The sequence below is a fragment of the Dermacentor andersoni genome, chromosome 1, assembly GCF_023375885.2.
Source record: "Dermacentor andersoni chromosome 1, qqDerAnde1_hic_scaffold, whole genome shotgun sequence".
Classification (NCBI taxonomy): domain Eukaryota; kingdom Metazoa; phylum Arthropoda; class Arachnida; order Ixodida; family Ixodidae; genus Dermacentor; species Dermacentor andersoni.
The window spans coordinates 320,946,693-320,959,249 of NC_092814.1; the positions used below are offsets into that span (position 1 = coordinate 320,946,693).

Consider the following 12,557-nt stretch of genomic DNA (forward strand, 5'->3'; position numbering starts at 1 on the left):
CATGTAGCCGTGAATCTTTATGCAAGACTGTAGGAGTATTTGAGCACGAGCATATTTAAGAAATATTACAGTTGCATGCAATGCATCCGGTTGAACGAAATCTGCTAGCTATCTGCTATTTACAAGTTAGTTTATATTTCTGTTTACATATGGCGGTAAAAAACCTTTGAATGTATATTATGTATGTTCACGTGTTGTTTCTCATCTACACTTATGCATTAATGTCGATAGCTTAATAATGCTCCTGAATCAGCTGCACTCTCATATGTTGCATAAACAGAAAAAAAAATTGAAGCAATACCACAAGTGCTGAATCATGCAAAAACTAAAACAAGTGCACCGGCGTTGACTTAACTCTTTTTATTGCGCGATATATTAATTTTCTTAAAATGCAGGTCTTACACTATGATCGAAAGAGTCTATTTACAGATTTACAGACTACTACCCCTTGGCAAGCAAGGCCGCCAGGCCGGCCTTGAGCTTCGTGTCATATGTTCCAATGGTGCTGCGAGTGTATGCTGCAAATAAGTAGAGGCAGCAATGCGAGGCAAAAATAACAATTGTGTATTCTTTGTATGTTCATTAAAGCTTCATATATTTACTCCAACCATTTAAGTCAACACTCAATGCGGTTTAAGCATGAGCAATGGCTGCTTGTGAACACAAATCAGTGCTATTATGCAATGTTTCATTTTATGGCATGATGAACAATTAAGCAGTCCCAACTGCTGCTGATGCTACAGCAACAGTATGTTGCTTTTAAGACAAGTTCATATATGACACATCATTGTAATTATCCCAAATGATCTCTATATCAATTGCTGAAACAAGGTTAGCGAGTGGGACTGTCCGTGCATTTTTTTGCTGGTAATTAAATATGCCCGCGCAGAGCCATTTGCTCAGAAGAGTGACTCGAGCATTCACAGTATCATGCCAAAGATTGTAATTTATTTTCCTTATTACAGATTTAAATGTCTTTCGCATACTCTTAAATGAATAGGTCATTGGCCATAACTTCAACAAGAGGGCAGATGGATTGAGTGTGTTGATATGGTCACTTAGTTTCTTACTGGTAATGAGGCCCCTTGGGGATGTTAACACGTTTGCAAGTTAGGTATACCACATGAACACCCGAAATACCACGCGAGCACTTTGTGTCGTGGCACGACAGATATGCACCTCCTAGGTATCAAAACTGAAACTATAATACGAATGTATGCTATCACAGTAAAAATATTAAGGTGCTCTCAGAGATCAAAAATTTTCTAGGGTTTCAAGGTTCAGGACTTTAAGTTAACGAAAAATAAAAAAAAAACCGATTGAGTAAGAAATGCCATGTCAGTATGCTTGACTCATTTTTTTTCTTCAATAAATGGGACCAATTTGCCTCAACTTTTTATGAGGTGAAACGTTTTAAAAATATATTTAACAGAGAGATTCTCTGGAAACCTTGTATGACATATAAGAAGACAGCATACCTATGTGGCCATTTTAAAATTTCCCGATCTTTTTCCAAGCCTTCCCTGGTTGTTTTCAAGAAAATGCCCTGGCAATATATGACACCCGCAGCTTAAGTGCAATAAACAAAATATTGTGGTTTAGTGCTTGCCAAGTACTGCAGTCCATAATATTTAGATAAAACGAATAACACGTCAGTCACTTGACATGCAGTATTAGATTCAACTGAATTAATTGAATCCTTTGTTTAATAAAGCTGACAAGGGCTTGGGCAAGTTCGTAATTGATGGCCACACGAGCACAGCATTGGAAGACGAGGACACAGAGACACACACGTAAAGCAAATGCAACAATGTGAGGGAAAACTATTCAATTAGATATTTTTACGGTTCAGTAGTAGTTTTATATACAATTTGCTCTCATCACTTATGTCTCTAGTTAACTTGGTTTACCTCTGACTAAGGACTACATGAAAATATGAATCAGTACCATTATGATGTTTCGTTATGTTACAGTATGATGAGCAGTTAGACAACTATAATGATCGCCGGTGCCAGCAACGGTACGTTTCATTTCAAGAAAGGGTCATGCGACACACCATGTACTCATAAAAATAAAAGAAATGCAAGAATCCCAAATGATTCCTATAACAATAATTGCTGAAACAAAGATACCCGGCTGGACTGCGCATATTTTTCGCGTGTTAATGCAATGTGCCCGTGTCAAACGAACATGCTCAGCATAGTGACTGCAGTTTTGAGCAATCACGTTAAGAATTGCAATATATTTCCGCTTGCAATGTCTCTTTTCTCATACTTTGAGATGAGTACATTTGCCACACTTTCAGTAGTATGCACATGAATGGGGGCGTATTGATAAGGTTACTTATCAGCTAATACACATTACGATCTCTTAGGTGGGTTCTTAAGGGTAGAACAAGTGCAATGCCCACTAAATATTTGAATAATCTGTGTGTTATCTACTAAGAAAAGACCACCAAGTGAATAATCCGGCTCTTTTTTCTCTTGTACAGCGTATGTAGTATACAGTCTGTCCAAGACGACAGCACTAAGTGCAACAGTAATGAAAACCGGAACACTAATTACGCACAAGGGCTTCATACTATCCAGGATTCGCACAATGCGAATCTGCGCCAGCAGCTGCCTAGTGAGTAACAGCACGTAAACTGCATAACGCCGAAGCATCGAAAGGCGCTTAACGCTTTTCAAATAGCCCGAAAGATAACTTGTGCTGCGAAACTGTTTATGAAACAGACAAAGAAACTAGAAATCTTCTAACTATCGTCAAACGCAATGCCTTAAGTTTGAAACGTGTAAAGGTGCTTCCCCGAGCGACTAATTTATTGTTCTCTAACTTTTTCGGCTAAGTTGCGAAGCTGCAAGTGACTGAGCTTATCGCAGGTTTCATGCTCCAAAAGCTTTTGTGGTTGCATATATTTAGATTGGGTAAATCTAGATGTTTCTTGAAGTCTCGTGTTTTGCTTGCGGTAACTTCCCAAAATTATTTAGATTGGTTGCCAGGAACCTTAAAAATACTGCTACTTTTATACTATATATACGAAAACGACAGCGCACACACTGCAAGTACACTAGCATTTATTCAACTATACGTCTCTGCTTGAAAATTCTTCATGCTAACACAATTTCGAGATATATATGTAAAGCGTGTCCCGAGAATTTCACTACACATGCGGCGCAGCATTCATCGCGGCCGGATCGAGCGCCACGAAATGAGATCTACCACACCATGGCTGCTGAACACACACAATCCATTTAGTGGCAGCTCAGTATCAAGGTAAAACATGGTGTTCTTTTTTACGCACATCAACTATGATGCTAAAATAAACAAGCGTGAGCGATCGCTCGCCGTAAGACATGCCGTATAGTAGAAGCGAGAACAAGAGCGCGTTGTAAAAATCATGAAAACGATAAACCGATACTACGCCCGAGTCGCCTGCGCTACATGTAGCCGGTTCGCGCTACGCAATGCGCTCACCTAATCATACGCTATTGACGGAAAATATCTTTGCTAAATCTTACCGTTCTGCGTAGTTGACGTGTGATGCAAACCGCTACAAGCGTTTACGTGCCTGGCGCACTCGTTGAGCATTCAGATTGACGCGGACAGATGGCGCACCGCCATTGCGCATGCGCAGGAGCTCCACGCGCCGAAGGCGTGCGCGCTCCGAGAAGTCTTACCGCCTTTTCCTTTTTCATTTTCTTTTGTCTCTTTCTCTCTCTGCGCCCCATGCGCGCGGAACGGGTTGCTTTTCTTTTCCATTTTTTTTTTCTGGATGAAAGAAATGCGCTGGTAAGTTGTATTACAAACGCTGTGGGCTATCGTATTAAGCTGGAACGCACACATGGACGAATGCGCTGTTTGTAAAAGCTGTTACAGGGCCCTTCAGGCGCTTGCATTATCGCCAGCCACGATGAGTAATATAGTGCATTTGTAGCATATCTTCCAGCGTACCGCCAAATGTGATGCCCGCACGTATGTTAGTGCTAATATTCCGTTCCGATGATAGGTCAAAGCAATCAGTACAGCAATGACGTACTCATATGCGTGGCCGCGCAGGCATACCGCTTGCGAAATACTGGGTGGGCTCAGAGAAGTTGGCACGTATCTTAAGTGAATTAGGAACATTGATCAGTTTATAGTGCAGGATATCACTGAACGAAAAATCACCCGATGTTAGCAGCCGAGATATGAAGAGAATGTGAAAGGTATCTGAGAATCGGACGACAAACAACGCGCTCACCACATGCGCGGCATCGGTTCATCACACACTCACAAAGTCCGCGTTATCTGCTACAAACATTACGAGTCTCTGTGCTGTTGCTTGATGCCTGTTTGGAATCCACTTGTAGCTAAAGTTGGCGTTCATAAAATCTCTTATCACGATTGGATCGGCGTTTTGCTTTCTTTATTCTACTGCCGCAAAAGTCATGCATGAGAACTGTGAAGACTGTCTTGGGATTGCCGAGAGCGACTATGTAGATCATATCATGTGGTCAACAAATGCGGTCTAGAAATAGGCTCTACAGCAATCTCAACAGTACACGGCTTCAGTGGTTTATATCAAACGCAGCTCCGTATTATCCACCGGTACCTGCGCTTGGTTACAGCGCATACGGGTTGGCCCGAGATTAACGACTTTTGTCTATTGTCAATCTATAGACGGCATGTAAACCTGAAGCAATAAGACTTTTACAGTACCGGTTGTTTTCTACTTCTCACGCCTTACCACAGTCGGTATACGGGCTGTTCGCACAAGTTAACATGGCCTTTGGTGACGTCCCACCCTATGGCCTTCACCGGCGGTGATATAGGAAACCGTGGAAAATAATTCGAATTGCAAAGAAGAATACGGGGTGTTTCACGTAATTTGAGCCAGACTTTAAAATATGCAAATGCTACGTAGCTGGAGAGAACCAAGGTAATGTTTGCCGTCGCTTGGAGATATATACTCAGATTATTTTTTTGCATTCCCCCTGATTAGATAATTAGTGTTAATTAATTTTTCAATTATTATAATTAGGTGAAAATTTTCAATTATATAATTGTAGAGCAACAAGAGAAACTCCTGATACCGCTTTCTGTTGCTCAACACGTGCTCCAAAGAAGTATTTTTCCGAGCGTAAAGAAGCCCGCGATTACAGGCAATGTGCCTCGAGCGGCCCGTCGCGCAGCAGTATATATGGGGGGGGGTGTACGTGAATGTGTGCATGTGTGTGTTTATGAAGAGCTAACTAGACTGGGAAAAGACAAGAAGAAATATACACCTTATCGACTCTCGTCAATAGACAGTCTAAAGACCAAGAATGAACAAGAATAAATAGACACTGTATCATCTTTTGTCTATAGGCAGTCTATAGAGGGGAAGTAGACAAAAAAAAACACGCCTTATCGACTTTTTTCTATAGACCTTCTATAGACTGCGAGTAGATAAAAAGAAATAGAAGCCTGATCGGCTTTCGTCTATAGAAAGTCTATAGACAAATAGATAAAAATAAATAGAGGCTGTATCGACTTTTGTCTATAGGTAGCTTATAGAGGGGAAGCAGACAAAAAAGAAACGAACACCTTATCGACTTTTTTCTATAGACCGTCTATAGACTGCGAATAGACAAAAAGAAATGGAAACTTTATCGACTTTCGTCTATAGAGTCTATAGACTTTGTATCAACAAAAGTACAAATCTGTATAAAGGCAAGGTCGTCTATAAGAAGTCTATAGACTTTCTATAGACAGTCTAAAGTAATTTTTGTAAGGGTAGGCCAGGATAATGACTATGATGAGGCTGAAGAACTGCATTATCAATTATGCATTACGAAACGTTCCCTGACTAGGTGGTTCACTGTTGGTGTAGAAAATTCTCTACCCCGGATTACTGCGTTGTTTGCGGTAAATACTGCGTATTTATTTAGATGGTGCATATGTATTACATCCGTATGTATCGTACGTGTATGCGTGTACTGGGCAGGGCGATTGATCGATTAACGTTCCGATTGATCGATCGATGTTTTATTCAGGATTAATCGGTTCGGTACACACGAGCGAAATCAGGCAAGTGACAGTAGCGACGTTTCTGCTTCACTTGCGCAAAAGGAAGGACCGGAAAGACAAATTGATCCACAATGTTCCGACTAAGACGACGCCTGTGGGTCTGTCAAGGAAAACAGCAAATAATGCACGCTTGAAGACGGGGCAGAAGAAAACTCCAGTGTCTGTTGCACTGGAGTTTTCTCCTGGCTAAATCCTGGCTACATGCTAGGGCTGTAGGTATACATCGCGAGGAAAATAAGACGGACAGAAGTATAGACGCACACAGTGCTGGCATGCTATATATAGGCTCACGTGTCGCCTAATGCACCTGCCGGAGATGTTAGCAAGCTCATTTGCGTCCGCGGCTGTACTTATGACCGCGTCTGAGTGAGTGATATGTTTTATATTCACTCACACAGCGCTGCTGACATGATAATAAAAGAAACTGAATGTGTAGCACGGTTTCTTTCTTCTTTTCCTTGAAAATTTTGTTCATAAACCCCAAGTTCCGGTTCCTTTTAGCTGTCATACATAAATGCACTTATAAAGGTAAACGATTAAAATGTTCCCATTAATTGGTTTATATATTTAATCAATGCGCAACCCTGGTATGCATGGATGTAAGCACGTATCTACGTATGTACGTTGCACGTTGACGCGTTCAGAACCACCAACACCTGGTGTTGACGGTTGAGGTTCACAATGTTTAGCCATGCATGAGACCCTGCAAAGCATTTTCTGCTCAAAGTGTTCCTGAGGGCATAACAAGACAAACAAGTAAAACAAAATACCAGGCATTGTGGAGATTTATGTCTTTTATTTTCTTTATTTTTGCCGCGAAATGCATCTGATGAAACGTTTCTGTTTGCCGACACTTCATATCTGCTGTTGCACTTCATAGGGGGCGATCAGAAGAAAACTAACGCATACCCTCTAAGCATTTGGTCTTACCCAGCGTGGCTGTGACGGGAACCTCCCCAACGCCATCTGTTGTAGAACACGCAACGCCGTCTCTAGCGTATACAAAACACGATACATGAGCGCAATGAGGACGAGGAAACGCCCCGCGCACGCGCGCGGCGCTGAACCGGACGCATCATCTGCTGTGTGCTGAGATAGAGAGAGCGAGGAAGGGAATGATTGACGTCACCCTCATACACCTGCCTACGACGGGAATTTGCGGGCATTGCGCGATCGAGGCAGTGTGCCCTTATACGCTCAGCATATGCAGGAGCACCAGATCGCGGTAGGGTGCCTCGATGCGCGCGCCCCCGCTTAGGGTGAGGTCACCCTTTGAACCAGCCGGCGCCGCCTAAACCTGTTTTCGCGCGCTCCCTCCGCCATTGCGTTGCCCGCGTCGACTTCGCCGCGCTGCTGTGCGGGCGTCCTCGAAACGCTGCTGCGTTCGCGCGGCTTTCATCGGCGTAGAATGCCTGGATGTTGTGTTCCTCAGTGCTCCAACCATTCGAGAAATGGTTGGAGGATGTTCCATTTTCCAAGGGACCCAAAAAGGCGGCTTCTGTGGCTGGTGCGAGTCAAGCGTGACAAGTGGCAACCGACGAACTCCTCGTGTGTCTGCAGCGTAAGTGCCACATGTTGGTTCAGTGCTGTTTTTGTTGCGATTTATTTGTATTTTGTTGCGTTTGGGCAGCTAAGTGTCGTTCAATATTCTTCTTGCTCGGCTTAAAAAAGCTGCGTGAAACACTAAAACAAAGTAAATGAGTTTCACTACAGCGCGGTACAGGCCATTGTCTGCCGCTTGCTTGTTCGCATCCGAAATTGCACGACACGTGTCCGCTGGGGAATACGTACCACGCGTGCTTTCGCCGCTTCTTTTCATTCAAAGGTAATTGCCTTTACTAGGCGCTTGCCAGCGAATTGCGGTCTGGGCCCAAACATTGCATCAAGGCACAGAGCATGAGGACAAGCAAGGGCACATAAGCTGTGGCAATTACTGTGCAAATGGATGGTCCAGGAACCAATTTTGATTAATTCACTCACGATTTCTGAAGTTGTTTTTGACATGTGTGCGGCGTTGGGTAGCTTCCGCTGCCTATTAACCGGACGCTTCGTCCTACGACGCCGCATTATGTCAGTAAATGAGATTAACAGAGATCGTTGTTATGTGCAGATTGAGGCGCTCATTCGAGTAATTCGCCTGATATTTCGACTAATTTGTTCTTTGGCCTGTTAACCCGACGCTTCGTTCTGCGATGGCGGATTAAGTCAGTGAATGAGATAGACAGGATATGTTATGTGCAGATTGAGGCTCTCATTCGAGTAATTCGACTGATATTTGGACTACTGTGTTCTCTTGCGTGCTGCCTTCATTGTTTTCATTATCGAGCCGGAAATGCGCCGCTAATTTCAATATCAAATTCATCTGCAGGCTCATTTCGAAGCCAGCAGCTTCGAACAGAACCGCGCGGATGGGTGGAAGAAGCTCAAGCCTAATGCTGTACCAACGGTGTTCCCATTCAAAGGTGAGATGCCTCCTGACCCTGGTATTTGTTACCACGTTGCTTATCGGCTCATTATCTACATTTGAAAAAGTTATGTGAGGAAACGATTCATGCGCATACATATTAAATTTTCTGGCGCGCCTTCTATTCTGCTTTTAGTTAACACAATCTTAAATATATGTAATGGGCATTTTTTCTTATTTATCTGTTTCCAGAACTTCCTAAAGAGCGAAGGCCACCAAGGGAACGAAATGCACACGTGCCTGCATTATTCAGTGACGACGCAGCCGCACACAATTCTTCACGAGAAGTGAGAAACGTTCTTCCCTCAACTACGCAGGAATTTTCTCCCGCTGATTCTTCGTCAGACGGGGAGATAAATGAGAGATTGGCGGCTACGGAAACCAACAATGCTAATGGGCAACTTACTTCGACCCCCAGGGATGCACGGCTTCAAGAAACTGCAATAGTTACTGCGACCCAACCCCTCGATTCTGAGGCAGCTGAGCTTAGGAAGAAGATTGCAGATCTCACAGCAGCCAATAATAAGCTTAGACAACATCATAACGAATCTAAGAACACTGTCAAAAAACTACAGATGCAGGTACGCAAGCTGCAGAAAGAGGCAACTAATTTCTCACGAAATACGAAGTTTTTAAATGAAGACCAAATTCGTGCTCTTTCTCGGAACAACAATCATGGTAATTCGTGGTCAGCGCAAACAGTAAAGCAAGGTCTAAAAATTAAATTTGCTTGTGGAACCACCGGGTATGAAACACTCAGAAAGATTGGCTACCCTCTTCCATCCAGCAGAACGTTAGCAAGAAGAATTCAGGGCCTGAAGTTTCTGCCAGGTATCCTGCATGAAGTGATCGACGTCATGAGGTCGAAAGCAGAGGGAATGGAGGACGTGGAGAAAGACTGCGTTCTCTTTTTAGATGAAATGGAGATAGCACCCGGATTTGAACTCGACCGTGGCGAAGACGTGCTTCTGGGAGGAACGACGTTGCCCTCAAAGCCTGAAGAGCCAGCCAATCATGCTTTGGTGTTTATGCTAGGTGGGGTAAACCAGAGATGGAAGCAAGTGATAGCCTATGAATTCACTGGTAGGCACGTGGACGGCTCTGTACTCAAGGCATATGTCCTGGAAATAGTGCAGATATGCAGCCAGATTTCTCTAAGAGTCCGTGTTATCACATGTGACATGGGTGCAGCAAACCGCGCTATGTGGAGAGAATTTGGCTTTTCGAGCCACCGCCATTCGACAACTTCGTGCTCAATACCTCACCCAACCTTAAAAGGGAAGGAACTTTTTTTCATCTCGGACCCGGCACATGTCCTTAAGAACCTGAAAGGACAGCTTCTAAGCTCAAAAGTTTTCACACTCAGTGATACTACAGTAAGCAGGAACGGACTGACGGCCTCGAAGGTGAAATTGGAGCATGTACAGGCCGTCTTGGATTATGACGCAGCCAACGAACTTAAGGTAGCACCAAATTTGTCAGAAACCCACATTAGTTGTGGGCACTTCACCAAAATGAAAGTAGGAGTCGCTGTCCAGCTCTTCCGTGAAGCCCCACCAGCTATTCGGTTCCTAATAAAAGAAGGAGTGATTGAGCCAGAGGCCGAAACAACAGCGTGGTTTATGGACCTCGTTTCTAGGTGGTATGCCCTCATGTCATCGCGTCATCCCACCATGGCGCTAAGCCGCAGGAACATTACTAAATATCATGCCGCCTTGGACACACTACGCACGGCAACAGACACCATCAGAGAACTGAAAATGGGCACTGGATCTCAGTGGAAGCCATCGCAAGCAGGGGTCCTAATTGCGACAACGGCTGTCCTTCGCCTTCAAGAAGTGCTTCTTGGCAGTGAAGGGTATGAATTCCTCCTCACGAGCAGGCTGTTGCAAGACTGCCTAGAAAACCTTTTTTCTGTGGTGCGGCTCATGAAGCCAGTGCCCACTGCGTATGACTTGAAGTGTGCACTCCGACTCGTCAGCGTCAGCCACTTTCTTCACACTCCGAGATCAACAAGCTACGAACTTGACGACCGCGAATACCTTGTCGATCTGCTTGCACATAGCAAGAAGGAATGTGCAGAAAGCGAAGTCGATGAAATCAACGACACGGAAATTCTGTTCATTGAAGAGCTCACGTCAACCGAGTGCCGCATCTTGTTTTACCTTGGCGGTTTTATTTTGAAAGGAATTTTGAAATCTATAACTTGTCCGCAGTGCAAGGCTGCTCTCCTTGGCAAGCCTGACGATCAGTATGCTTCCCTGACTGCACTCAAGGAATACGTCAGGGATGGGCAAAACCTCGTATATCCAAGCGCTGATGTCATGAAAACTTTAAAAAACTACGAGGAACATTTCACCGCTGTCAACTCATGGTGCACAGGCAAATTTTTCACCATGAAGTCGCCACTTCGTTCTCTGATAGCCTATCTCGAAGGCATAGACAAACCCTCAGTGAACACATGCATGGCTCACAAAGAACGAATAAGCAAAATGCTGACTGCTGCATATGCCAGAGTGAGGCTCCGAATTCATCTCCGACAAATTCCGAGCACTCATCCTAGTGGCCACGGAAGCAAGACTTGTGCAGGGGTCAGCCTTGCGTAAGCAAGCTGGAATCTGCAGTTCTGCGAGCCTTTTCCTTCAAAGTCTGAAGTCTGCATCTATATATATAGTGATCACAACTATTTTATCAATTACGGTCTATTTAACATAAATGTCGACTTTTAAAAAGTGCAATAATGTTCAGTGTTCACGTTCCCATTAAACACAAATCTCTAACTTTGTGTGTTTTCATAAGCACTGAATAAATGATTTCATGTTTGCTTGGGTAACAGCTTTTGTATTCATCTGGCTGTTACCAGACGAAAAGGGGACTTTATATTTTATTACCGTTGCTGATGCTGTTTCTTCAAAGCGTGCAGAACCAAGACGTTGTTGCATTGACCGCGTCGGCTGAATTTTCTTACCGATCAAATTCACTCACTTGCATTGGGACATCAGTGAGGTTTCCCATGCAATCCTGTTTACCGCGCCTCCGTTCACGAAGAAAAATGCCCATTCAGCCTTTTAACGCCCTCCGCATAACAGCGCGGGAGAAAGGGGGTTAGCCCCAGTCGCTGCCGAGCGTGAGATAGGGAGCCGGAAAGCGGAGGAGTCCGTTCTCCGCGAGAACGAGCATGCAGTGGGAACGAGAATGGCGGCCGCCGTAGCAGACGACGCAGATGTCCTCACCCTAAGCGGGGGCGCGCGCATCGAGGCACCCTAGATCGCGGGAACTCCTAACGCCACCTGGAGTACAAAGCACGATACGCCAGGCGTCGAGAGAACGAGGAAACATTCGCATCGCGCCACGCAAGGAGACCCAACACTTGCAGGGCGTCGCGTCGGCATGGTTCGAACTGGGCCGATCCCGAAGGATGTGCAATGCAATGTATTGCGTGGCAAAGCGCTAGCTGGTCGCTGCGACACATGGGGGAAAGTAGTAGTACTGGTCTAATGTGGGAAACGACGCTTATTTCTGCAGTGGGGAAACCGGCGCGCATCCACTTCTATATAGGAAAGTTGTCGCAATGCGACGCGACGCACGCGCCAATCGTTTCAAACCACTAGCTTGCACGAGGGGAATGGTAAACTTTTTATTCCGCCGAACTATTCAATAAAACTGTTCAACAGCATGTGTACAGCAAATAAAAAAAAAAAAAAACGCGTCTGTAGCCTAATCGGGCTCCATCGCTGGAGGATCACACGCGCGCACAAACGCATGCCTTTTATCGGACATGCTTTCTGACATAAAAGTCAGCATTCGAGACGAGAAAGGCTTGCCGATGTGGCTGAACGGCACCTCGTATCGCATTCTCCTCCCTTACTTGTGGAAGGGCGGTTTGGACTCCCTGTTGGGAACAGATGAGTGTGGCAGTATTTCACTCCATCCCCTCGCAGGCCATGATCATGGGGCCATCCCCTCAATAAAGATGTTTACTGCTATACTACAACGATAGGGACGCTTATACGACTTTCCTTTTCGCATTGCAGTATTAACCGTC

At 44.6% G+C, this 12,557-nt stretch overlaps 2 protein-coding genes across 2 annotated transcripts in view; one reads left to right on the top strand and one right to left on the bottom strand.

Annotated features, from left to right (window-relative positions):
• LOC126516700 (LIM homeobox transcription factor 1-beta-like) overlaps nt 1-12,557 on the bottom strand; it is a 250,506-nt gene that overhangs the window by 219,639 nt on the left and 18,310 nt on the right. The window lies entirely within an intron of this gene.
• LOC140214132 (uncharacterized) lies at nt 7,279-11,345 on the top strand. The gene is made up of 3 exons (XM_072285479.1): nt 7,279-7,609; nt 8,417-8,510; nt 8,705-11,345. Exons 1-3 carry the CDS (start codon nt 7,457-7,459, stop codon nt 11,116-11,118), a joined length of 2,661 nt encoding a protein of 886 aa, XP_072141580.1. The 5' UTR covers nt 7,279-7,456; the 3' UTR covers nt 11,119-11,345.

Bases quoted from the DNA above. Each gene is read 5' to 3' on its own strand.
- LOC140214132 (XM_072285479.1), top strand. From the start codon at position 7,457: ATGCCTGGATGTTGTGTTCCTCAGTGCTCCAACCATTCGAGAAATGGT. The intron at 7,610-8,416 runs GTAAGTGCCACA...ATTCATCTGCAG, and splicing joins ACTCCTCGTGTGTCTGCAGC to GCTCATTTCGAAGCCAGCAG. The intron at 8,511-8,704 runs GTGAGATGCCTC...ATCTGTTTCCAG, and splicing joins AACGGTGTTCCCATTCAAAG to AACTTCCTAAAGAGCGAAGG.